This window comes from Pseudorasbora parva, chromosome 6 (genome assembly GCF_024679245.1).
Source record: "Pseudorasbora parva isolate DD20220531a chromosome 6, ASM2467924v1, whole genome shotgun sequence".
In the NCBI taxonomy this organism is placed as follows: domain Eukaryota; kingdom Metazoa; phylum Chordata; class Actinopteri; order Cypriniformes; family Gobionidae; genus Pseudorasbora; species Pseudorasbora parva.
The window spans coordinates 46,321,877-46,347,889 of NC_090177.1; the positions used below are offsets into that span (position 1 = coordinate 46,321,877).

The 26,013-nt window shown below is 39.1% G+C and overlaps 4 protein-coding genes across 4 annotated transcripts; 1 reads left to right on the plus strand and 3 right to left on the minus strand.

The window, feature by feature from the left end:
- Positions 1-9,812: 9,812 nt before the first annotated feature.
- Positions 9,813-18,615, plus strand: LOC137079082 (uncharacterized). The gene is made up of 3 exons (XM_067447035.1): positions 9,813-10,765; positions 18,403-18,430; positions 18,521-18,615. The coding sequence occupies exons 1-2, from the start codon at positions 9,820-9,822 to the stop codon at positions 18,411-18,413; spliced, it is 957 nt and encodes a 318-aa protein (XP_067303136.1). The 5' UTR covers positions 9,813-9,819; the 3' UTR covers positions 18,414-18,430; positions 18,521-18,615.
- Positions 17,219-19,983, minus strand: LOC137079081 (proline-rich protein 36-like). The gene is made up of 2 exons (XM_067447034.1): positions 19,114-19,983; positions 17,219-19,006 (listed from the first exon to the last, which is right to left on the minus strand). Exons 1-2 carry the CDS (start codon positions 19,815-19,817, stop codon positions 18,682-18,684), a joined length of 1,029 nt encoding a protein of 342 aa, XP_067303135.1. The 5' UTR covers positions 19,818-19,983; the 3' UTR covers positions 17,219-18,681.
- Positions 19,851-21,331, minus strand: LOC137079532 (uncharacterized). Its single transcript, XM_067447486.1, has 5 exons — positions 21,152-21,331; positions 20,894-21,037; positions 20,612-20,776; positions 20,137-20,425; positions 19,851-20,032 (listed from the first exon to the last, which is right to left on the minus strand). Exons 1-5 carry the CDS (start codon positions 21,329-21,331, stop codon positions 19,851-19,853), a joined length of 960 nt encoding a protein of 319 aa, XP_067303587.1.
- A 9-nt stretch (positions 21,332-21,340) lies between these two features.
- LOC137079533 (uncharacterized) lies at positions 21,341-25,410 on the minus strand. Its single transcript, XM_067447487.1, has 5 exons — positions 25,038-25,410; positions 24,826-24,922; positions 22,546-23,645; positions 22,256-22,464; positions 21,341-21,473 (listed from the first exon to the last, which is right to left on the minus strand). The coding sequence occupies exons 1-5, from the start codon at positions 25,338-25,340 to the stop codon at positions 21,341-21,343; spliced, it is 1,842 nt and encodes a 613-aa protein (XP_067303588.1). The 5' UTR covers positions 25,341-25,410.
- Between the last annotated feature and the right edge of the window lie 603 nt (positions 25,411-26,013).

The following is a 26,013-nucleotide window of genomic DNA, read 5'->3' on the forward strand; positions in this document are numbered from 1 at the left end:
TCTATAGAGCTGATAGAGGAAGGAATGAATTATATAATATAATGGGGAAGTATGATATGGTTGATGTGTGGAGAGAGAGAAATGGTTTAAAAAGAGATTATTCAAGAAGACAAATAGTTGGTAGAGACTTGAAGCAAAGTAGAATCGATTTATGTTTATGTAAGAGAAAAGAACTACACTATTGTTTAAAGGCATGTTATAAAAGTTATAGTGAAAGTGATCATGATTTTTTATGGATAACGATGGATTTTACCGAGATTATCAAAGGACAAGGAATATGGATGTTAAATACAGAACTTTTAAAAATGGAAATATACAGAACAGAAATAGAAAGTATATTACTTAATAGTGTGAATGATGAGATGTATGAAGAAGAAAAATGATTTTGGTGGGATAGTTTGAAAAATAAAATAGAGGTTTTCGAGACTTCCGGTTTTGGCCGCCATGTGAGAAGACGTGTTTTCGCTACTCTGCTGCTGAATTCGCAAAAAAAAGCTCTCCTGCTCACTTAAAGTCTCAAATAGAAGAGTATTCTGAGGTGTGATGCCTAGCTCGGTAAAGTCGCAAAAGGGGAAAGGTGGGACAACCAAACAATCGAGCCTATTTGACTGTAATATTTGTGACGAAGCGACCAAGTCCAACCAGACCATGACTACGCAAACTGAAAATGAAACTGAACCAACAGGCACCAAAGCTGATCAAATACTGGCAAAGTTAAGCTCAATGGAAACAGGGTTCACCTCTAGGCTTGACAGACTGACAACGACTCTACAAGAGGTGAAAAAGGAGATCAGTGACTGCAGTGAACGCATGTCGCATGCGGAGGAGCGCATTTCCACCGCGGAAGACGATCTGGTTAGCTTACAAGCTAAAGTCAATACGTTACAAACTAAAAACAAAACTATGGAAGATAAACTTGTGGATTTAGAAGCCAGATCTCGTTTAAACAATCTAAGGCTTGTGAACCTGCCAGAGGGCGCTGAAGGTAGGGACATGTGTGCCTTCTTAGAGAAATGGATCCCCGAGGCGTTGGAGAATGAAGGGCTACAGTCTTCAATTACTTTGGAAAGAGCGCACAGAATTGGACCAAAGAACGACAACGCATCGCGCCCGAGGACCGTGATAATGAGGTTTCACAACTATAAGGTCAAGCAGGCAGTTTATACCGCCGCACGGGAGAAAAAGGAGGCCTATTACAAAGACCAACAAGTCCGCTTCTACCCGGATTTGGCTACGGGAATTGCCCAGCTGAGGAAGAAGTTTGACCCAGTTCGCGCGGAACTACGTAAACTGGGTATTCGCCATGGAATGTCTCATCCTGCGACCTTGCTGGTGACTCACGAGGACAAAACTCACTCTTTTCAAACACCTGCCGAGGCACACATTTTTCTCAGGAGAATACAGTAGCATTTACATGAAGAAGAGACAGGAACTAAAATGATAGAGTCAATTAAGGTGGTTTGTGATTTGTTGTAAGTACGACACAAATAACTACAACAAGCCCTTTTTTCTTTCTTTTCCATTTAATTACTGACACGTAATTATTCAGTACTAAAGTTTGAAGCTAAATACTCACAAAAGTGTATTATACAACATGACTGAATACTTCTATTCAACAGTGATCATAAGATACCACATCATTTTGAGAGAAATTAAGGTGTTGTTATCATATAACAAACCGAAAGTAAATAGAAGTGAGCAGGAATTATAAGTTAATACTTGTTAAAATGTAGAAGCAGCAGTAGGCTAGTAATTGAAGTAGTTTGGAACAAGAAAGTGGTTTGACTGATCCTCATTAGTGTGGACCGGTCTTAGCAATAACGGGAGACCAACAGCAGCGGGGGGGGGGTACCCTCTTGAGTGGGGGATGGGAGACGGGGGTTATGCTAGTTCAGAGCGTTGGATGTTTGTTCTAACATCCCTATTTGTTATGCCTATAAGCAAGGATAATTTTACATTGCAAAGCAACCTGGTAAAAACATTTTGTTTTCACAAGTATTGTCTCAAGAAGTGAATCTTAATTTTATTTCATGGAACTGCAGAGGTCTGCAACGTCTTCAAAAGATAAAACAAGTTATGAATAAACTGAAAGAAATGAATGCTAAAATTGTACTGTTGCAAGAAACTCATCTCACTGATGATAGTATAAGGGTGAGAAGGAGGTGGAAAGGCACTATGTATGCGGCATCATTTACATCTCAAGCTGGAGGGGTTATGACACTAATTCATGAGTCGGTTCCATTTAAAATAAAAAATGTTATTAAAGATAAAAGGGGAAGATTTCTAATACTTCAAGGATCTTTGTTATCAGAAATGCTAAATATAACAAATATTTATGGTCCTAATGTGGATGATAGCAATTTTTATAACGACCTATTTCTTACTCGCTCAACACTTCCAGGACTTCATGTGATAGCCGGGGACTTTAATTGTACATTAAACCCAGAAATAGACAGATCAACTGGGGTTGATAATTCACATAACAACTGTAGGGCTACAATCCACAGGTTTATGAAAGATTTAAATTTATTAGATATATGGAGAAAGAGAAAACCGAATATAAGAGCTTATTCCTGTCATTCAGGTACTTTTAAGACATACTCTAGAATAGATTTTTTTCTTGTCTCTTCAGAATTGCAATCTAAAATTTCTGACTGCTCTTATGATAATATTGTGATCTCGGATCATGCACCATGCTGTTTGGTCTACAGAGATGATAAATTACTAAGAGATCCACCTAGATGGCATTTTCAATATAAATGGTTACAAGATGAGGATTTGGTGAAATATTTAGAAAAACAGATAGATGAGTACTTTCAAATTAACACTACACAAACTTCTGCATGCATTAAATGGGAAGCTTTCAAGGCTTTCCTGAGAGGGCATATAATCAGTTATACAGGTTCTAAATCAAAAAAGACACAGGAAACTAGATTAAAATTGGAAAACAGAATAAGAGCCCTTCAAACGAAAGTAAATAATTCAGAAAATATTAATAATTCACAATTGGAAAAAGAATTATTATTATTGAGAGCTGAATATGATAAGCAATCTGCCTTTAGAGCTGCCTCAAGTCTTCTACGCTTGAAACAGACATTTTACGAACAAGGTGATAGGGCTGGCAAACTGTTGGCATGGCAAATAAAACAGCTTGAAATGAAATCGCCAATTACTTCAATAATATCAAATGGGCAGACACTATTGGACCCAATAGAAATTAATAATGCGTTTAAGGGCTATTATGAAGAATTATATAAAGCACAAGCATCTATTAAACTTGACGATATAAATATCTTTCTTAATAAAATAGATATACCCATTATTTCGGAGAATGATAGAGTTCATTTAGATTCAAATATTACAATAGAAGAAATTGGACAAACCATTGACAGCATGAAATCGGGGGAAAGAGCAGGGCCTGATGGCATTCCTATAGATTTGTATAAGAAATTTAAAAATAAACTTTTGGTACCTATATTGGACATGTTTGAAGAAATCTTTCAATTAAATTCTCTTCCTCCTTCACTAAATACAGCCTTGATTACGCTCCTGCCTAAACCAGGAAAACCTTTAGATAAATGTGAAAATCTAAGACCCATTAGTCTTTTAAATTCAGATTTGAAAATTATTTCTAAATTATTAGCAAAACGATTACAAAAAACTCTTCCTTTTGTAATAAATCTAGATCAAAATGGATTCGTCACGGGAAGGCAGGGCTTCCACAACGTACGAAGATTATTAAATATTATTCATTATAAAAAAGATGCACCAAATACAGCTCTTCTATCATTGGATGCTGAAAAGGCCTTCGATAGGGTTGAATGGCCATATCTTTTTCAGGTATTAGAAAAGTTTAGATGTGGTGACAATTTTATTAAATGGGTCAGAATATTATATGACAGCCCCACTGCTGAAATCATCACTAATAGAAATATTTCTCAAGCGATATCAATAAAACGCGGGTGCCGTCAGGGTTGCCCGCTCTCGCCTTTATTATTCACGTTAGCAATAGAACCATTTGCGATTGCAATACGCTCCCATCCCCAACTTAGTGGAATTACAGTAGGACCATCTGAACATAGGATTTCTTTATTCGCAGATGACGTGATCTTATTTATTTCGAATCTAAACACATCAATACGGATCATTTTGGAAATCATCCAGTCATTTAGTGAAATTTCAGGTTACAAGCTCAATAAAACCAAATCTTCTATTTTATTATTAAATAAACATGAAAGAACAAACCCAATCCCAGATGCTATACAATTTAATGTTGTTACACAGTTTGAGTACTTGGGGATACAGATTTTACCAAGCTTAGAAAGAATAGTCGAGGTGAATTACAATCTTTTAACAACAGGAATACAAAAATCAGTTGATAGATGGATGCCGCTGCCTATATCGATAATTGGGAGAATTAACATTTTAAAAATGAACATCCTTCCAAAGCTACTATATCTGTTTCAGAATATTCCCCTTGCACCCCCATTTGATTTTTTCTCGCAAATGAAGAAAATGTTTATACGCTTTCTCTGGAATAACAAAAGGTCAAGACTTCGTTTGTCTTTAATGTACTTGCCTTATGAACGTGGAGGTTTGAAATGTCCTAATTTAAAGCTATAATATTGGGCTGCGCAACTAAGGTCTATAATGTTTTACTATACTAATCATTCACCGCATTGGATAGAACTGGAATCACAGGGATTGAATTTACCTCTTCCCTCATACATGTATTCAAATACAATAAAGAAACTATTAAGAGAAATTGAAAACCCAATTCTTAAGAACATGATAAAAGTGTGGAGTGATGTGAAGACAGTTCTTAAAGATCCACACTGTCTGTCTCAATTTAGTCCATTATGGGGCAATCAACTTTTCCCACCTGGCAGGGCAGACGCAACATTTAAGTTATGGGAAACTAAGGGACTGGGAATGGTTCGAGATGTGTATTTACCAAAATCTGACATACTTATGACCTTTCAAGAACTACAAGATAAATTTCACTTAGATAAAAAACATTTCTTTAAGTATCTCCAACTTAGGAGCTTTATAAGAGTAAGTCAAAACAATATATTAACGAAACCCATCACTTCAGACTTGGAAGAAATGTTATTAAAAGATAGTCAAAAGAAAGGCATTATTTCTCAGTTTTATAGTCTGATTATGTCTTACGTTTCTGAAAGCTCTCATGATAGATTTAGAGCTTGGAAAGATGATTTGTCGACGCAACTTTCAGAAGAACAATGGCAGAATGCATGCACTTTAGCCCACACAACATCAATAAATACTCGTCTTAAAGTTATCCAATTTAAATGGTTAATGCGAACATATGTGACTCCAGTGGAACTCTGTCGATATAATGGAAATATTCCTGATGTGTGCTCAAAGTGTAAACAATGTAGAGGAACACTGGTTCACTGTATGTGGCACTGTACAGAAATTACACTCTTTTGGGAAGAAGTAAGAGACATTATTCAAAATATTACTTCCAAGCAAATAATATTAGACCCAAAAATGTTTTTATTGGGCTTATATCCAGAGAAGCACAACTATACTAAAAATGAACGCACATTTATAGACCTTAGCCTGCTTAACGGCAAAAGATGTGTAGCTTTATTTTGGAAAAAAGCATATAGACCAAGAGGCACTTTATGGTTACGGCAGATGCTGTCTGCTCTGCCACTAGAGAGGATTTCATATGTGCTAAAAGGCAAACAGAGGCTTTTTGAGAATATCTGGAACACTTTTATCGATTATGTCAAGGATTTAGATTTAACAGATGACAATGACTGAGATGTGTAGACACTGCTGTTCATTTCTGAACAATAACTTGTATCACATGATTTATACAACTCATGTATCCTATTTTATATCTTTATTTTAAAGATAAGTGATGAATATTTGTAAACCGTTGCTTTGCACAGTTATGGCTTTCTGATAGGCATTGTGGTTGTTTGTCTTGTGTTTATGTATGCACAAAACTTAATAAATATATTTTGGCAAAAAAAAAGAGGTTTTCGATAAACTTTTCTAAAAAAGTACAGAGAGTTAAAAGACTGACAGAAAATAAAGTTAAAAAAGAATGGGATGAAGAAATGAGAAAAATAACAGAAGGAGAGAAAAACATTGATAAGATAATAGAATTGCAAGAAAAATTGAGGAATATAGAGGAAGAAAAGTGTAAGGGGGCAATAATAAGAAGTAGAGCAAAGGATATAGTAGAAGGAGAAAGAAGTACTAAATATTTTTATGAATTAGAGAAAAATCGACAGAAATCAGATATAATTGCAAGTATTAATACACAAGATGGGAAAACAGTGAAAGACAAGGAAGGTATCTTAAAGGAAATTAAAACATTTTACAAAGACTTATTTACAGAAAATGAGTTAAGCGCAGAGGATGAGGAATTTTTATTAGAGAAAATTAAAATTAAAGTGAATAAGGAAGATAGAGAAATGTGCGAGAGCGATGTTACAGAGATAGAAATAGAAACAGCAATAGCTCAGTTAAGAAGTGGGAAAAGCCCAGGAATAGACGGATTACCAAATGAATTTTATAAAGTTTTTAAAAATATCTTATGTCCTATTTTACATGAAATATATATTGATGTTTTAAAGAAAGGTGAATTAACACAAAGTATGAAGAAAGGAGTGGTAAAAATAATATACAAGAAAAAAGGGGATAAAGAAGATTTAAAAAACTACAGGCCGCTAAGCATGCTGAACACTGACTACAAAATATTAACTAAAGTATTAGCCAATAGACTGAAAGAAGTGGTACCAAATATAATTACAACTAATCAAGCATATGCGGTTTTAAATAGAGATATCACCGACATTACAAACAGTATTAGAGATCTGATATGGTACATGAGAGATACAAAAGAAACGGGTTATATAATAAGTGTAGATTTAGAAAAAGCATTCGATAGAGTAGAACATAAATATTTGATGGATGTAATGGAGAAGTTTGGATTTGGTGAGATTTTCATAAAATGGATAAAATGCATATACACAGACATTACAAGTTGTGTGAAAGTGAATGGGTTTTTAACTGAACATTTTAAAATAACAAGGTCGATAAGACAAGGTTGTCCCATGTCAGCATTGTTATACACGATAGTGGCTGAAACTCTAGGACTGGCAATAGAAGGGGAAAAAAATATTAAAGGAATATTAATAAAAGAAGAAGAAACTGAACATAAGATATATCAATATGCTGATGACACAACATTGTTTGTTAAAGATATTAAAAGTATAGAAAAAGCAATGGAGGTTTTGGGAAAATACTGCAGAGGAACAGGGGCTAAAGTCAATGAGGAAAAAACAACTTACATGAGAATTGGCAGAACGAATGAATTACCTGTTACAATACCATTTAAAGAACAGAAGGGAAATATGAAAATTCTAGGAATTAGGGTTGGAGAAAATGAAAATGTGATCAGGAATTTGATATGGGAGGAGGTTTTAAAGGGAATGGAAAAGAGATTGAATTTTTGGAAATTAAGGAACCTGTTTCTAAAAGGGAAGGTTTTAGTCATAAATTCTTTGTTTTTATCAAAAATGTGGTATGTATTAGGATCTGTGAGTATGCCCTTGTGTGTATATAAAAAAATCAAATCTTTAATTGTTAATTTTTTATGGGAAGGCAAACCACCAAAAATTGCATATGACACAATAATTGGGAAAGTTGAAGAAGGAGGACTGGGATTATTAGACCCATTAATAAGAATGAAAAGCATAAGAATAAAATTAGTTAAGAAATATTGGAAGGATGGGAATTATGATTGGAAAGGTGTAATGAGATTTTTCTTAAACCAATGTGGACAAATAGGAGATGGAGTTTTATGGATGAAATTAAAGGAAAATATGATGACTGGATTACCTGAGTACTATAAAGAAGTTTTAAAGGCATGGGGAGATTTTAGTAAGCATGTTGTTTGCACATCTTTTAATAAAGATGAGATTTTAAGACAACCACTGTTTTTAAATAAGTTAATTAAAAGGGGAGAACACACAATTTTTTATAAAAAATGGTATAATGCAGGGATAAGGCAAATCAAAGATATAATGTATGAAGTAATACCCGGTTTTTTGCCAACCCAAGTAATAAAAGATGCAATTGAAGAAAATTATGGAGAAGAAAGTAAAGTAGTGCTAGAAAATCAATATGAAAAATTAAAGGAGATAATACCAAATGAATGGATACAAATTATGGAAGAGAAAACAAAGACAAATGAAAGAATGGTGGTTAGTGTTAAAGTCAATGATGAACAACATGCTTTTAACGATCTTAAGTTACATTTCTTCTATTCATGTTTATGTAAAGATGTTTTTATCCATCCAAAAGCAGAACAATATTGGAAAAGACTTTATCCCAATAAAGAAACAAAGGAATTGTGGCAAAATGTAAGGGTTTGGTGGAAAAGTCCAGAGTTAGAGAATTTTGATTATATTTTAAGACACAATTGTTTGTTAACTGAAATGAGACTGTGTAAAATTGGAATATCAAATGAAGCAAAGTGTAAAGTGTGTAATGGAGAAGATGAGGGAATATTACATTTATTTTTTAAATGTATACGATTGAAATGTTTTATTAAAAAATTGAAAGAAATAGTCACAAAATTGGGGGTAGATGAAACAATTGTTGAAGTGAATTGGGAAACAATATTTTTGTTTGGTTTTAAAGGCAAAGTAAATAATGTTTGTTTTTTAAATTTGATTTTAACAGTTGCAAGGTTAATAATTTGGAGAAGGAGAAATATAGTAAAAGAAAAAAAGAAGAATGTTTCTGTATGTAAACTGTTTAAGAATAGGATGTGTTTTATTCTTAAAGTATTATTTGATTATTTTAAAATGGAAGCAAAAGAAGAAGTATTTACAAAGAATTTCGTGCAGGATAACCCTTTTATTGAAAATACATGGTTTAATTTTAATGTAACATTGCCTGTATGTGATTCAGATTGTTTTTAAAATGTTAAAAAAGAAAAAGAAAAAGAAAAAAGGGGGCATGTATATTGGAAGTGTGGAATGTGTTTAAAAAACAGAAGTGTTGTAATGTATATTTCAAAGTATGTGTACTTTAAATTAGAAAATATGTTTATTTTTGTTTATTTTTTGTGTTTAAAAGATGTAATGTGGATGATGGGGAGTTTCTAAATAATGTAAAATTTTAAAATGTGATGTAGAGATGACTGTATAATAAGAACTGTATTTTTATATTGTATTTTATAAATAAAAAAAAATAAATAAAAAAAAAGCACGCACGATCTCGTCTGATCTCGGAAGCTAAGCAGGGACGGGCCTGGTTAGTACTTGGATGGGAGACCGCCTGGGAATACCAGGTGCTGTAAGCATTTTTGTTTCATGGGCGAAGAAAGATTTTTTTTTAAATTAAAATAAATACGAGTGTTTGAATTCCTTAAATGGCCTAATTTTGGCAGCAGCTTTCACTTACGGCCATACCACCCTGAGCACTTGGTACAGTCCAGGAAGTGAGTTGGCAGCAGGAGGGAGAGAAAGGCTCTCCCAAACTTTTCTTTGATTTAAGATTCAGTGGAATTTTATCCAGTTTTATTTTGTAGAGTTAAATATTTTTTGTTGGTGCTGCCCTGAGCAGAAACAGCTGCTCAGGGAGGGCAAAATGAGCAAGTTGCTCACAACGGACGGACCTACTGATAACAACATGGACATGGCTATGGACAAGGAACAAGTTAAAGGACTTGAGAAGGAGCAGAGGCATATGCAAAGAGGAAGTGTGGAAAGAAGGGAAGAAAAAAACATTCAAGAACACCAAAAGGAGTATGCAAAGGAGGCAACCATGATTGTAAATGTGGCAGAGGTGGATGGAGGAAAAGCAGAGGATGTGATCGTTGCACTAATAGCAAAGGTGGGAGTGACAAAAGTATTGGCTGTTAGGCCGAGATTGAACAAAGAATTTGAAATAACCTTGGAAAATGAAGCCATTTGTGAAAGTCTAGAGGACGGAATTATAATCAAGGGAATCCGTTGTGAGGTGAGGAAGCTAAGCGCAAGAGAATGTATTGTTTCCTTTTTGCACCTCCCATCTTATATAACGGATGAAGAGATAAAAAGTACGCTGAATGCGTGGGGTGTGTCGACAACATCAGAAATCAAAAGGAGATATTATCCAGGCATGAGAATCACAGATGGAACTCGGTATGTGAGAGTTAAATTCCCAAGAGACGTTGTGTCTCTTCCATACAGCACACGGTTTGAAACTGCGGAAGGGGCACAGTATTTTAGAGTGATACATGACAGACAGGTTAAGATCTGCCGTCTGTGTATGGGTCCCGGGCATGTTATGAGAGACTGTCCCGAATTCAGATGCCATGACTGTGGCGAACTTGGCCACTTCGTAAGGGAATGCGATGCGGCAAGGTGTCCCGACTGTAGGAACGTGCTGGTAAAATGCGAGTGCCAAAGAGAGGCTGAGGATGAGGAGGGAAACCATGCAGCAGCGGAGGAAACACAAAATGAAGAGGAGGAAGAGCAGGAGCTAATGGGAGAAATGGACCAAGAGGAAGGGGAGCAAGCTGGAGAGACAGTGCAAAATGTTTGGGGTATGGAACAAGAAGGAGAGAGTTCTAAGAGTAAAGAGAAGAAACATGACTCATTGGAGGAGGACAAGGAGGAAGACGAGGACGAGGAGAACGAGGACAAGATAGAGGAGATGGAGGAAGAAAGAATGGGGGATGATAAAAAAAGACTGGGAAAAGGTGAAAACAAGAAGACGTCTGTTAAAGGTAAAGCAACAGCATGGAAAAGCTAAAAGAAGACTTTTGACGATAGGAGAAATAGGGGATAAAAAAATAAAGGTAGGGGAAGGTGATCAAAATAGATTTGGGGTATTAGTTGGGAGAGGTGATGAAATGGAATGAGTAAGGAAATGTGGACTCTCTTATGTACAATGGTTCTGAGTATTGCAACTATTAATGTTCGGGGGTTATTAGAACAGGGGAAATTTGAAAGACTGAAAGAAGGTTGTAAAATGGCAAATGTTTTAATGATTCAAGAAACGAATTGGAGAGATGAGGTAATGGATGAGTATAAAAAGAAATGGAAAGGAGATGTTTGGTGCAACCATGGAGACGGAAGGAAAGGGAGAGGGGTAGCAATCTTAATCAAAAAAGGAGTGTGTGAGAATTTACGGGAGGTGTATAATGATAAAGAGGGGAAGTGTATGGCTGTGGAAATAGAAGAAGGTGGAGAAAAAGTTATTTTATGTAATGTACATGCACCAGTGATAGAAAAGGAAAAAGTTGAGTTCTTTAAAAACTGAAGGCGTGTTTGGAAAAATGGAAAAGGTTTTTAAAGGGGGGGTGAAATGCTGTTTCACGCATACTGATCTTTTTACACTGTTAAAGACTTGGAATCCCATACTAAACATAGACAAAGTTTCAAAAGTTAAGGTGGACGTTTGATGGGAGTATTTCTTTGTCAAAAATACTACTTCCGGTTAGTCATAAGTTTCGGCAAGTTTTTTGCGATCATGCGTCCCCTTTGACGTTAATGGGGGCGAAATTTCCTTGTATGGGCCTTACGGACAATTCTACCGGAAGAGCGTGAGAGAGAGAGAGGGAGAGAGAGAGAGAGGGAGAGAGCGAAAGTAACAGGCTACGCCCATCAAAGCGCTGGCTTGTAGGATGTTGGACAGGTGATGTGCACATAACAATGTCACCAAAAAAGTGCGTTTTTGGTTGCCAGACCAAGACAGTCCTGCACAGATTCCCCAAAACCCCGCGTTAAGGCAACAGTGGATGTAATTTGCTTTTCCGGATCAGCAACTGAGTTGCGCGAATGTTTATATCTGTTCGCTGCATTTCGGTGCCGACTGTTTCATAAACAAGGCCCAGCTCGACGCCGGATTTTCCAATCGCCTAATGCTGAAGGATGGAGCAGTCCCAACGTTAGAACCGCAGGCGGTGAGTGAGACTGCTTCAAATGTCTGTGTTTTTGCCTATGCTCATCAAGTAGCCCAAACATGATCACGTATAGTTAATTGATCAATGGAGCATGCGATGTGTAGTGCGTGTACATTTGTTTAGCTGGCCACTATATTTGTAACTTTATGTTTGTGTATTGTAAAAGCACTCCAAACAACAATACACAAAGAGGGGGGAAATATGTTGAACTAAATAAGCACGCTTCTTCATTCAAATGCGCTACTATTCCGTGTCTTTCTATGTAAACACTAACTTAACCTGCCGTGCAAAACCAGTCCGCTTACTAACGTCTACACAAACCACGCGTAAACACACAAACACACGTGCACAACTGCACTTCCCACATGTACACCTTCAAAGACAAAAATACGACGATATAATTCAAGTATAAATATGTAAATAACACAAGCCGCTAAGCATATTATATAGTTAGTGTATAACTTGTACCACATAGAGACGTCCTGCTCTAGTCGTTTTTGCTGCTGCTCCTGTTCAACTGCAGCCTCTGGGTCTGATTCCGGATCATAGATGTATGGCTGTATCTGATTAAAAGCCATATTTTTATTTTGAATAAAGTTTTTTTCCCGCTGTTAGGGATGACACAGCTTTACGACGCACTCGACTCAACACAATAGCAGCGGCGCGCACACGTCATTATTTAGCTCCGCTCACACGACACGCCCCCACCCGCTCGGCTTTTTTCGGAAAGACTCGGAACAGCGCATCTTTCTTATATAATTATAAAAAAAATAAAGACTTTTCGGAGATATGCAGGATGCAATGCTACTCTATAGGTACTCAAGATTGACATGACACTGACTGAAACTGAGTGTTTCACCCCCCCCTTTAATAATTGGAGATTTTAACACGGTGTTTAGTAGGATGGATTTAGCAGAGGGAATGGTCTTTAAATCAGACGGAGGGAGGAAAGAACTGAAGTGTATAATGGAAGAAAATGATTTAGTGGATATATGGAGAAAAAGAAATGAAGGTGTTAGAGAATTCTCAAGACAACAAGTGGTTAAAAAGGTCATGTGTGCAAGCAGAATAGATTTCGCATTATGTAAAAGTGATTTCATGAATGTGGTGGATAATATTTATTATAAAAAAACATCACTAAGTGATCATAAAGTTGTATGGGTACAGATTGATTCAAGTGGAATGAAGAGAGGGTCGGGGTTATGGATTCTTAATACGGAATTTTTAAAGGAAACTAGTTTTACAAAAGGAGTAGAAGAGGTGATAAAAGAAGAACAGAAGGATCAATTGTACAAAGAAGATAAAAGAATTTGGTGGGATAATGTTAAATATAGAATTGGGAAATACGCAAAGAACTTTAGCAAAATGATGAAGAGGGTAAGGAATCTTGAAGAAAATAAAATAAGGAAAGAATTAAACAACATTATGAATGAGGGAGGTGAAAATGTGGAAAGATTTTTAATATTGGAAAATAAACTAAAAGAAACAGAAGAAAGGAAATTTAGAGGGGAGGTGATAAGAAGCAGGGCAGCATAAGAAGTAGAAGGAGAAAAATGCACAAAGTTTTTCTTTAATTTAGAGAAAATTAGACAGAGAGAAGGGATAATCAAAGAGATTAAAAAAGAAAGCGGCGAGATGGTGAGAGAAACAAGAGATTTTAGAAGAAATAATAGACTTCTATAAGAAGTTGTTTAGCTAGAGACAAATCGAAAAGACAGAAAAAGAGTTTTTAATGGAGAAAATAAAGAAAAAATTGGATGTAGATGATAAAAAATTGAGTGATGAAGAGATAGGAAAGGAAGAAATCGAAAGTGCTATAATGCAATTGAATAATGGAAAAAGTCCTGGAAGAGATGGGCTGTCAAGTGAATTTTACAAACATTTTAAGGATGTTTTGACACCAATTTTAAAGGAAGTGTATGATGAGATCTTTAAAAAGGAAGAAACAAGTCATTTCATGGGCATTGGGGTTATTAAATTAGTTTTCAAAAAAAGAGGAGATAAGAAGGACTTGAAAAATTATAGACCAATAACCATGTTAAATACGGACTATAAAATTTTAGCAAAGATATTAGCAAACCGATTGAAGAAAATCCTACCAAATATCATTGAAACAAACCAGGCGTACGCTATCGAAGGAAGAGATATTACAGACACAGTGTGTAGCATTAGAGATGTAGTGAGCCATATGGTGGAGGGAAAGAAAAAGGGATACGTTATAAGCCTCGACTTAGAAAAAGCCTTTGACAGAGTAGAGCATGAATTTTTGTTTGAAATCCTACAAAAGTTTGATTTTGGGCAAAATTTTATAAAATGGTTGAAGATTTTATACAAAGGGGCAAAAAGCCAAATAAAATGTAATGGGTTTTTAACTGAAGCTTTCAGTGTGTTGAGGTCCATAAGACAAGGCTGTCCTTTGTCAGCACAGTTATATAGTTTGGTAGCAGAAACTCTGGGGTTAGCAATAATGGAAGAAAAGGAAATCAAGGGAGTTGAGTTAAGGCAAAATGAAGAAGTGCAAAAGGTGTATCAATACGCAGATGACACAACACTAATAGTGAGGGATGTCAAAAGTGTTAAGAAAGCAATGGAAATATTAGAAAAGTACTGTAAAGGGTCGGGGGCCAAAATAAACATACAGAAAACAGTTTATATGAACATAGGAGAAGGAGAGAACATTCAAAGCTTATTTCCTTTTAAAGAAGAAGAAGGACTAAAGGTGTTAGGAGTCAGAATAGGGAAAAACGAAAGGGTAATGAGAGACATGATGTGGGATGAGGTGATTGGAAGGATGGAGAGGGTTTTAAATTTTTGGAAAATGAGGGAACTAACATTGAGAGGGAAGGTGCTAGTACTGAATGCCCTAACGTTAGCGAAAATGTGGTATGTGTTGGGGGTGACGCCGATGCCAAGGTGGACAAGCAAAAGAATAAAGGCAGTGGTTTTGAAGTTTCTATGGGATTCGAAGCCATCAAAGATTGCTTATGAAACAATAATAGGGGATGTGAAAGATGGAGGGCTGGGACTGCAGGATCCAGAATTAAAGAAAAAGAGTTTTAGAGTCAAAATAGTGAGACATTTTTAGAGTGAAGGAAATCAAGTGCAATGGCCAGAGATAATGAAGATGTTTTTAAACAAATGTGGGAATTTTAATATTGGGGCAGATATTCTATGGATGAAATTAAAGCAAAACCAGATGTTTGGAATCCCAGAATTCTATATAGAAGTTTTAGAAGCATGGGGGGAATTTAAAAGAAATGTGGGCATGATTCCTATGAGAAGAGAAGAAATGTTAAATCAACCATTGTTCTTAAATGACAATGTTTTATATAATGGAAAAGAGCTGTATTTTAAACCGTGGATTAAGGCTGGATTTAAGCGAGTGAAAGACATTTTGTACGAAGTAAAAGAAGGATTTTTCCCACTCCATGCAATTGTAGATGAGGTGAAAGAGGTTGAAGATGATATAAATGTGAAAATCGTGGAAAAACAGTATGAACAGATAAAGGAAGCGGGATAAAGACAATTGAGAAAGGAAATGGAAATGAAAGGGGGAAAATGAAGGTGTTTATAAAAGAGAAGGGAGAGGATGTTCCTTTTAATCAAAGTACGGTGAAAGAATTTTATGTCTTTTTCAGGAATTCAGTGTTTAAAGAGCCGGTGGCTGTAAAGTTTTGGGAAAAAGTGTTTAACGATTTTGATAAGAGAATGTTATGGAAAAATATGAGGAAATTGTATATGAATGCAAGAATGGAAAACTTAGATTTTCATTTTAGACATAATATAATATTCTCAGAATTAAAACTGCATAAAATGGGATTAACTGACAATGCTATGTGTAAAGTTTGTTTGATAAAAGAGGAAGGAATTTTACATATGTTTTTGTCATGTGCAGAATTACAAGCTTTTAAACTGAAAATTAAAACTGTGGTAAAAGAATTGTTGGGGGATAAGAGAGATGAAATTGAGAATGAACAGAATTGGAACTGGTTGTTCTTATTCGGAGTCAACATAGATTGTGAAAAACAAAGGGTGATACATATTTTCTTGACTGTTGCGAGGAATGTAATATGGCATAGAAGGAATTTAGCTAGAAGAGAGAAGAAGAAGTTGGATTTATGGGTTAGTTATAATATTAAAATGAAAGAATATATTAAGACTTTGGAAGAGTATTTTAAGAGTGAGGAGAAGATGCAGATGCTTAATAAACTGATAGGGAAAAATAATCCTTTTATAAAAAATACACCAAATGGATTAGAACTGAATTTGTAAAAAGAGATGTTGTAACACCTCTTTTATTTGGTTAGATGTTACTCTGAGGGGTTTAACAGAATTCTGACGTGTACTGATAAATAAACCTCTTCACAAACCAAATGATCTTTTTAAACTCTATTTATTTGCTTCACCAGTGCTTATATCCCAATGCAAAACACTCAATGCATACCAGGAATCAACCCCCAAAAGTCTCTCAAATGAGTCAAATGGATGAAGTGAACTTATCATTTGAAATGCTTAGTCTTTCCTTGAGATGAAGTGATGATGCAATGATTGTGATCCACAACATATGGAATGATGGCAGTTAATGATGGTACACGTAGACCGCAGGATTGGGTTGGTTAAGATCACATGCATGTTAAGATCACATGCAATGTAACACCTCTAGTATCCAGTGGAGGAATTAATCTGCTCAGTGCTCATGTGGGAAATTCGTGACAAAGGACATGAAGACATTAAAAAGTCCTTTAGTTGAGCAGAAACTCAAAGAGTTCTCAACAAAGGACTTTAGAAGAGGACGAAAGCAGAGAGAGTTCACAATGTGATTTTCTACCAAACGAACTAACTTCCTCTATGGTAGCTGAGCTTATATCCTGTTACCTCCAGGCAATAGTGCCCCCTAGCTGCTCCTATTGGAACTACATGGGACTTATATAAATCACTCTAAGGCATCAGCTAAACCAATTATGAAAAAAAACAAAACAAGTAACGGTATGACTGTTACAATGTATTTAAAGGTATGAAGGTTGATATATGTTTGTGTATGATTGGAAAAGAAAATGTCTTGTAAATCATCTGTAATGTTTAAAAATGAATGACTTACTAAATAAAAAATAAAAAAAAAAAAAAAAAAAGCACGCCCGATCTCGTGTGATCTTGGAAGCTAAGCAGGGTCGGGCCTGGTTAGTACTTGGATGGGAGACCGCCTGGGAATGGCTCATGACCCTCCCAAGTACATATTGGTCATCCCTGGGATCGATCGAAAATGATCAAAACGGATGCTGCCATCTGGTGGTCAATGTCCTGAAGTGTTATTAACAGAAATGGTATGTAATGTACATGTAAATGTAGAAGGCCTAGTTTATTGAAATCCACTTGTCTGCTGAATGTTTTGTTTATTCTCTTCATAGTTTGAGTTGATGTAGCTGATGAGATTTATATAGTCAAGTGGAACTGTGCAATTGTTACATTTTTGGGCTGAATTAAGAAAGGGTGTATAGTGTATCAGTGCACTCTCACTTTGTTTGGAAGACACCAGACCACCCAGGGGGTAGAGCCAGCGCACATTGGGGTGTATTCACACCTCTGGTAGTGGCGAGGAAGAAACAGGGACTTCTAATTGCTTTCTTTGTTTGTTTTTTGACACTGTCACCCCTTATGAAACCCAAGCATACAAAGACTCCAAAATACTTGAAATACTTTTACAACTTTTATTTTTCATTTAAAAGGCAATGCATGAAAACACAAGTAAACAAGATCTGTTTGGTTTAAAGCTCACTCACCACAACAAGGTACAGATCTACGAGCGAGAACACGAGACAAACATTTAGTTGAACATGGAGCTGAAAGACATACAAACATCACATGGACACGCACACATAAATTACATTAATAATAAAAAAACACTTAACAATTAAAAACACAAACTTGTACTTAAGGTAAAAAATTAACAATTGGTTTGTACAGGCCAAACAAGAACAGGATTATCCAAACACTCAGGTCACTAATCAACAAATAAATGCTCAAGCCATTCCTGTCTGTTACATTTTTTTGTGTGTGTTTTCTTTGGCAAACTTTTGTTAAACATGAAGCAGAAAGTCATACAAACATCACAAAGACATGAAGATGACAAAGACAAACAAACAACACACATGACAAAAACACAGATTATCTGAACATGAACAACCATTAAATGGTATGTAAACTGATTGTGTTAGATTGGAACTGATTAAGGTTAAAATGATTGGCCTTGATATTGAACATAGGCCAGAACATTTTTTGTATTAAAAAAATATACTACAAAGTGCGTTTTAACAGCAACATAAATAATAATAAAAAACACAAGAACATTCTTAAGTAAAACTGTAAAGTGCATTTTTTTAACTATATAAATAGATTGTACTTGCTGAAGCACTTTAAAAAACACAAACAAACACAAATAAGCCTCTTTCTCTCTCCTACAGATGGCACATAAGAAGTGGCATCACACAGGTAAGTTATTTACAGTTATTTACACAGCTATTTACAGTTATTTACACAGTTCTCCTCTTTTCCAACTCTGCATCCACCACACTTTTAAAGTGTTCAAAGCTGTCGTACACCACATTGTCAAACCCAGAAGTCGTGGATTTCCTAGTGGATGAATAGAAGGAAAATATCTTCTGGGTACTTCCAGCCACTTTGTCCTTGGAAGGTGTGTACCTCTTCCGCCGTCCATCACAATTAGGAATGTAGCAAGCCCCTCATGGCCGCGAGGACTTGTTCGGCATGAATGCCTTGACTGTTGGTGCAGGAGGTACAAAGCTCTGGCTGCACGACGGCCCACGATACAGGACGGAGGGAGCCTGTGGCTGTGCGGGGAGAACCAGCAGTATGGGTGCTGCCGACACAGGGGGTGGTCCATAGGTGGGCACAGCAGGCTTTGGCTGGAGGTGGGTGGATGCAGCAGGCCTTGGCAGAATAAGGGTGGGCTCAGCAGACTTTGGCCGAGTGGAGGAGGAGGACGACGCCGTAGGCTGAACGGGCCGGCTCACAGGAGGCACAGGCTCTGGCTCTTCAACAAATAATCTGAAAAAAATAAAATACACATGTAATGAGTATTGATATGACGTGTGTGCTATTTGCTTTCTTTTCCACAGCCAACAGGTAAAACAAAGTGCTAAGTGACAACTTACCTCCGCTTCTCACCACGCCTTTTTCCAGCTTCGTGATGAACGTGGTGGTATTGGATCTGAGGCCGGTCTGGCGGCGGGAGGGATGTCGGCAGTACAGGAGCTTCTGGGAACGGTGCGTCCGACAGCACTTTCAGGTGAGGCGTCACTTTTGGCAGTACTGTCGCCCCGTAGTTGGCCTTTTTCTCCTCCCTGGCAGTGAAGGTGGAGATGGACTTGGCGTTCAAGTTGGGCAGTGGAATGGCGAGACCGCATAGGATGGGGTCGTCTCGGACTCGGTCTGCAATCCTCTTATACTGTCCCTTCAAAGAAGCCGTGACCTTGCTGGGGGAGGTGAGCTGATTAGCCGGTGCTCGGTTCTTCAGCATCTTGAGGAGGAGGTAGAGCAGGCGACTGTCCTCCGTCACCTGTGCCACCTGAGCGTACCTCATGCAGCCAAACTTGGTTTTCTGGGCTGCTCTGGTCTCAGGAGAGTCCGCCCCAAGGCACTGACCGAACAAGGTGTAGCCCCACCTGGACTCGTACTGCTTGATGAAACGGGCGGCGGTCTTGTCGTGGTCGTGGAGAGAGCTGGCAGCGGCGGCGATCTTCTGCCTCAGGTCAGCCGGCACTAGGTGATGGTCGCTGTTGTTGGACAGTTCTAGGAGGAGCAAGGCCAGTGCCTCCACTTCCTCTATACCTGGCAGATGCAGATGTCGATGGTTCATTAGCGCGTCTAGGAGGGCAGGACTGTCCTCCTCTTACGCCTGTTCTGCCTGGGTGAGGACGACGTGCTTCCCACAGACTCTGTCTATCGGGTCCTCCTCTGTATCAGAAGACATGCCGAGACCCTCGTCCGCCATTTCGTCGTCTCCTTGCTCAGCCGATTCTTCCTCCTCCTCCTCCTCCTCCTCCTCCTCCTCACGCGACTGCTCTTCCTCAACTACAAATATGTAATTGTATTAATCACAATCATGTCTACACAACAATAGTTTTTTTTGCACCAGGTTTGTCATCATTGTTTAAGTGTGTGATCAAGTACTGTACCTTTCTGCACGTAGTAGTCCCTGGCAGTGAAGCTGGTGGACTGGCACATGGCGTACTCGACACCAAGGAGCTCCTCCTCGTCGGGGTGCTCGTATGCTTCGGGGACCGGCATTGGTGCTGCAAAGTTGGGCTCCAAGATGTGCTCCTTGCCGAAAAGAACCTCGGCCTGCTGGTTGATGCGCTGGATCTGCCGCGCATCCAAGCACGACGTCTGCCGGCCATGACCACCAGCGACACGGAGCGATGCCATGCGGTGGTTCCACTGAACGGCGAAGGACACCAAGTATACCTGAAATACATTTCCATTTTGACTGTTATTGTGTACAATGTTTAAAAGTGATGACTGGATCTGTGAAATAAAATGTACCCTTGAAGCTATCATTGCCACTTATCTTTTTAAATTATAGAGTATGATGTGCTATATGCACATGTGTCTGCAATAAAGCTTTATATATATTATGTTTTAATCACTCACTTGGAATGGCATAATCCCACATCGCTGTGAAGGGACGGCGTTGAACAGGTGGGCGTGCAAGCCCTCCAGAGAGTTACTGCCTCGCCGGCACTTGTGCTTGTTCAGTGGGACGCCGTTCATCACCACCACCTTCACAGACACATACAGCGGTATGCCAGGGGGATCCTGTAACACACAACATATTGCAAGGTCCTTATTTATTCTGGTGTCCTTTTGAAATGTTGCCATAAATACAAGTTTGAATGGTTTTGACACACGACGGCCGCAAAAACATTAACCCACCTGCATGCAACTGAGGTGCTTGCTCGCAACTGCCCAGTGAACGACGACTGCCTCTGGCGACTTGAAAAGGTGAATGCCATCAATGTCAAGGCCGGCTGGTCCCTGGAACTCAGCAAGGATGGACTCTATCGCCAAAGCAGTCTCCTGTAACACATAGGATATATTCTCAGGGTCAAGTGTTTTAATCACATTAAACACATTCACACATTTAACACATTTATTTTCAAAGCTGGATCTGACAATGAAAGCCACACTTACCACAACCCCATGGGTAATACGCCTTACATATGATCTGATCTGATGAGGCTTGAGGAAGGCCATCATCTCCTCATCAGAGTACCTGCCGTAGAGCTCTGGGTTACCGTTCCTGACCGCCTGGACCAGGAGCATCATGTCCGCCTTGTTGTAGGCGAGCACGGTACCCGCCACGGCACTCATGAAAGCCCCTTACTTGGCATGGCTCTGCTTGATCACGACGGCGTCCCAGCGGTGCAGCCAGTGGCGGATGTCCAGCCTGATGACTGTACCCCTCTTCACCCAGTCACCAAACAGATTCTCCAAGAACGACGAACCACTGTCACTGAAAATTATATCATGACATTTTGTGTAGGTGTGTTACATGCTGGATTATCCATTTCATCCTAGGTTTTAACTAGTGTACAATCGGTACAATATGAAATTTTATTAGTACCGGTACTATAAGAGTGATAGCACTCTAAATAATAAGAACAGTATTTCTTTATTTTGCGTTGATTTATGACAGCCGGAGTCAGAATGTGTGAGTGTGTGTGCAGAACTCTGCTTCCACTATTTTCATTCACTAAACAACAGAAGCAGAACAGTATAAAATATATAAGCACAGCGAAACATGGAGGTACGTGTTTGCGCTGCCGGGCTCAGACCTGAAGCACGCACATGCATTTCACTCAGCATGCATTCTCTACTTCAGGCGGTTCTGTTTTGTGCATTATTAGGATTGAATAATCAAAATTCTTGGTAAAAATGTACGTCCTGGCGAGTATTCACGTAAACACAGTCGGGTATGTCTTTAGTGAACAAAAACCGTTAGTTAAAATAAATCGTACACGTGTTCCAGTGGGTAGCTTACGTTTGGGACTTAAAAGGCAGGACCAGCAGCCTAATATGCACACGGACGTACACACTGGCATGTGAATATTATTTGATTTTATTTTATAAAGGGGAATATAATTATTCAATAATTTAAATTAATTGTAAGTTCTGTCATATTTTTCCCCATGGTATCGATTTAGTATCGGTATCGAGGTATTTTATTTTGGTATTGTATTGAAGTCATCATTTTGGTATCGTGACAACACTAGTTTCAACTGCTATTGAACTCACCGACAGCAGTTGTTGTCCGCGTACACCACCTTCGGAGCAGGAGCGTTGGCACGGCGAAAGCGGGCGACCAGACCTCTGGCCATGCGCGAGTAGCACCCCTCGGACTCGGACGCCACCACCACTGTGGTTAAGAACTGACCCCACTCATTCAGCACGCTGGTGACGTACTGCGTGGTGCCCTGGCCATCGCCGTAGATCTTTTTGAGAATCTATAAAAACAAAGCAGAACATTCATTGTATGCTGTTTATCAAGAGTCAATCTGTCATAAAGTACTTTATGCTGTACATACCTTCCTCGTGCCGTCGATACACAAGATTTCCCCAGTCGTACTGAGGATTTGGTCCCTGTACACGGGCATCTTCTCCATCTCCAGTATCAGGTGCGCACGTCTCAGGACCCGAGCAGACGGAAGGGGAGACGGGGCGATTGGAGGGGTGTAAGTGCCGGCTGCTATTGCAAACGGCAGGATGCCTCGCTGAGACGAAGACGATCCAGCCGCCAACGTGCGGGCATCGTACAGGAGAGTCTGGTACAGGTCCCGACGCTCCAAGTACCACTCGTCGTGGCCCTGCTGCAGCAGCCTCTGAACCTTGCTCATTGAGACAGCATTGAGTCGGTCGCTCATCAGTGTGACCACACTCCTGTCCACAGCACGCTTGCCACAGATTATGGCAGGGAACATGCTTCTGACGGCCGGGGCGAGGTTCATCAGAATTTTTGGACTGTACGCCAGCCAGGTGTACTGCTGCTGGGCACCGTGGGTGCTGTCCTCCTCGTTGTCCACGTGCGCCTGGCTCAGCTCCTCCCTCAGCTTGAGACAGTGTTTGCACATCAACCTCTCAGTCAGCAAGGTGTAATGGAAGTTCAAGCCATACACTTGCCTGGCGTAGCTGCCGTACCCTTTCTTCTCCAGGTAGTACTCTGGCGGTGCGGGGCAGTTGGTGTTAGGGCAGCGGATCAATGCCTTCATCACGCCGACCGGGCGCCAGAAGAAGGCAGGGGTGGTGAAGAAGGAGAGCATGTTGGGCACAGCTCCCTTGACGGCCATAGGAGGTGGGGGTGGGTGGAACACCATCTTCTCCTTAAAGAGCTTCCTCTCGGCCATCTTTCCCCTGACATTCTTGTACTTGGACGCCCTCTCGAACAGCCCGTAGGTCTCATTGGTCTTCAGCCACTTGATGTTCGCGGGGGCTATACAAAGGGCTTGGGCGGATTCAGGCGGCTGCTCCCAGAACTTCTGCCAGCCCTCCAGCACGACGCCACCAGGTTCAGAGTTCTCTCGGAGGGACGAGGGTCCGGGCCTGTCGTCTTGGCGCACAGAGCTGGCGAGGTCTCCCCAGGTGGTCAGCTGCGTGCTGACCGACGCCTCAGACCTGTCCAGGACACTCTCTGAAGAGGAGAACACCACACAAATGTATCAACTGCATTGCTCGATACATACTGATAAGTTTCAAGTGTCACAAACACAAGTTCTATCAGCTCTAGGGTTGTAAAGGTTTGAGATTTTCACGGTATGATAATCGTCTCAGAAAATATCACGGTTTCACAGTATTAAAAAATCTTTATTGTTTTTCTCTGTTTGTTTTTATTATAATCATCAGCTACAATGACCCATAAATAATATTTTTTTTGTTTGTTTAACATATGGTTTATATCAAATTTTTGTATGAGAAAAAAAAAACTTGGTAGGCCTTTGAGTCTACCTTTTTTTGGGGGGGAAATACAAGAAATTACAAAAATCCCTCATTTGAACAAAATAAAGAATTCTATTTATCTTTTAAGATTAGAAAATAAACTAAACTTTAATATTTTTGGAGTTTTTAATATTTTGATATTGTAATTTCAGTTACTCTCCAAATTAATGTAGAAACAATTTAAAGACAGCATATTTTAAATGTGTTGTAATGGCATCTTTTTATGAATGAAGGCCAGTATCACTGACACCAATGTCTCTATGAAACATTAATGACCTTACGTTACAGTATAAATGAAAGCTACCCAATTTCAACATTTATTAGGTTTAAAAAAAAAAAACTTTTAATTTAAGTGAATTTATAACAATCTTTAAATAAACTCATTATAAAAAAAATATAGTTACCAGTGGCCTTCCCTGCTAGACATATACAGAAATGTAAGTTATCAAACAGCCTTCTTAACTGCATAAATAATACATGAAATATAGATTAATCATCTTTTCTCTGTTCCCGTTATTTCTTTGTTCATCAGTGTATTCCATTCCTGTTGCTGTTATTGTTTGTTCAAGAGCGAAAGAGAACTCGATGAGTGCACGAGACTGGCGCAACTAAGTTAGGGATCTGATTGAGCGATGACAGGACATCGACATACAATTCTCTTCCATACTGCAGATTGTAACTTTTTTTGGTCAGGGGATAGAGATTAGAATTTGTAGCCTCTGGCTCTGACATTTTCTCAGTTGTACATATAGAGTGGAGTCTAAGCAGTGGCATGTAATGACGTTGCATATGTGCAGTAGCACAGGTGAGATCTTTTTTCATTTTTTTTTATGTTTTCATCATCTCAAGTTCATTTCAGCATAATACTACTATACCTGCAGCAGCCAACAACTCGGCATCGCTGCTGTAGTTGGGGTCTTGAGAGAGGTCAGGGAAGGTCGGAGGAGCCCGGTCTTTTTTCGATTGCGTTTTCTGCAGAAAATAAAACACAACCATAGAATAATCTCATAAAATAATACTTTTACTAATACTGGTTACTGCTTAACATCAATTACTAAGGTCTAAAAGGTAACTAAGTTTATCTTACCTTCAACCTCATGTCAAGGTGCCATGTGACAGGAGGGAACTCTCTGGCGTACTCGAGCAGTCGCTCCTTCTGCCACTTCAGCAGCTCGTTCTGCTCTCCCTGCTGGCAGTACTGGAACAGCAACCACACCAGCCAGCCGACATCGTTTTCTAGAAGCCACCTAAAGGTCTGACCGGCGTACTTCCCGAAAACTATGACCAACTGACCTTTGCACAGCTGACCCCCGGACCTCTTGGCAGCCGCCTCCGCTGTCTTGGGATCCTGCCATGTAGGGTCAACCACGGTGCTGGGGGCCTCTGCCATAGACTTTGCTGCCTCTGTGCACTGCAGCCTGGCCTCTCCTTGCCGGTACAAAACGATGTTGGGGTACTGGTGTTTGAATGCCTTAAATGGCCCAGTTTTGGCAGCAGCTTTCGCTTACGGCCATACCACCCTGAGCACTAGAGGGCGCATTTTGGAGAGAGAGGCTCTCCACCATTTTGAGTTCTCTGTTTGTTTTTGTATTATTTTTTGAATTTAATTGTTTTGTTTGTTTGTTTTTCTTAGTTTTTTTTTTAAACCACCTTACAGCAGCTTTGGCTGTCTGGAGGGTGGTTACATTTCTTTCTTTTTTTCAAAATGGACGGATTAACGGTAAACGACCCTGGACTGGCAGGAGAAACACGCATGGCTAACGTCCCTGGACTGGCTGGAGAAACACGCAAGGCAAACGACCCTGGACTGGCTGAAGAAACACGCATGGCTAAAGACCCTGGACTGGCTGGAGAAACACGCATGGCTAATGACCCTGGAATGGATTATCGACGATGAGTAGGACACGGACCAAAACCAGACGCGAGAGATGGAAGAAAGTATCTGAAGGAGGCGACGGTGATTGTGAACGTGGAGAAAGTGAATGAGGTTAGAGCAATGGATATTATTAAAGCAGTGACTGAGAAATGTGGACATGGAAAAATTCTGGCATTGAGGCCAAGGC

Coding starts and splice junctions, on each gene's coding strand:
- LOC137079082 (XM_067447035.1), top strand. CDS start 9,820: ATGATTGTAAATGTGGCAGAGGTGGATGGAGGAAAAGCAGAGGATGTG.
- LOC137079081 (XM_067447034.1), bottom strand. CDS start 19,817: ATGAACCATCGACATCTGCATCTGCCAGGTATAGAGGAAGTGGAGGCA. Junction 19,007..19,113: donor AGGCGTGGTGAGAAGCGGAG/GTAAGTTGTCAC, acceptor TATTTTTTTCAG/ATTATTTGTTGAAGAGCCAG.
- LOC137079532 (XM_067447486.1), bottom strand. CDS start 21,331: ATGAGTGCCGTGGCGGGTACCGTGCTCGCCTACAACAAGGCGGACATG. Junction 21,038..21,151: donor GTATTACCCATGGGGTTGTG/GTAAGTGTGGCT, acceptor TATGTGTTACAG/GAGACTGCTTTGGCGATAGA. Junction 20,033..20,136: donor GGACTACTACGTGCAGAAAG/GTACAGTACTTG, acceptor ACATATTTGTAG/TTGAGGAAGAGCAGTCGCGT.
- LOC137079533 (XM_067447487.1), bottom strand. CDS start 25,340: ATGGCAGAGGCCCCCAGCACCGTGGTTGACCCTACATGGCAGGATCCC. Junction 22,465..22,545: donor GTATCGACGGCACGAGGAAG/GTATGTACAGCA, acceptor TTGTTTTTATAG/ATTCTCAAAAAGATCTACGG. Junction 21,474..22,255: donor GCGGACAACAACTGCTGTCG/GTGAGTTCAATA, acceptor TATAATTTTCAG/TGACAGTGGTTCGTCGTTCT.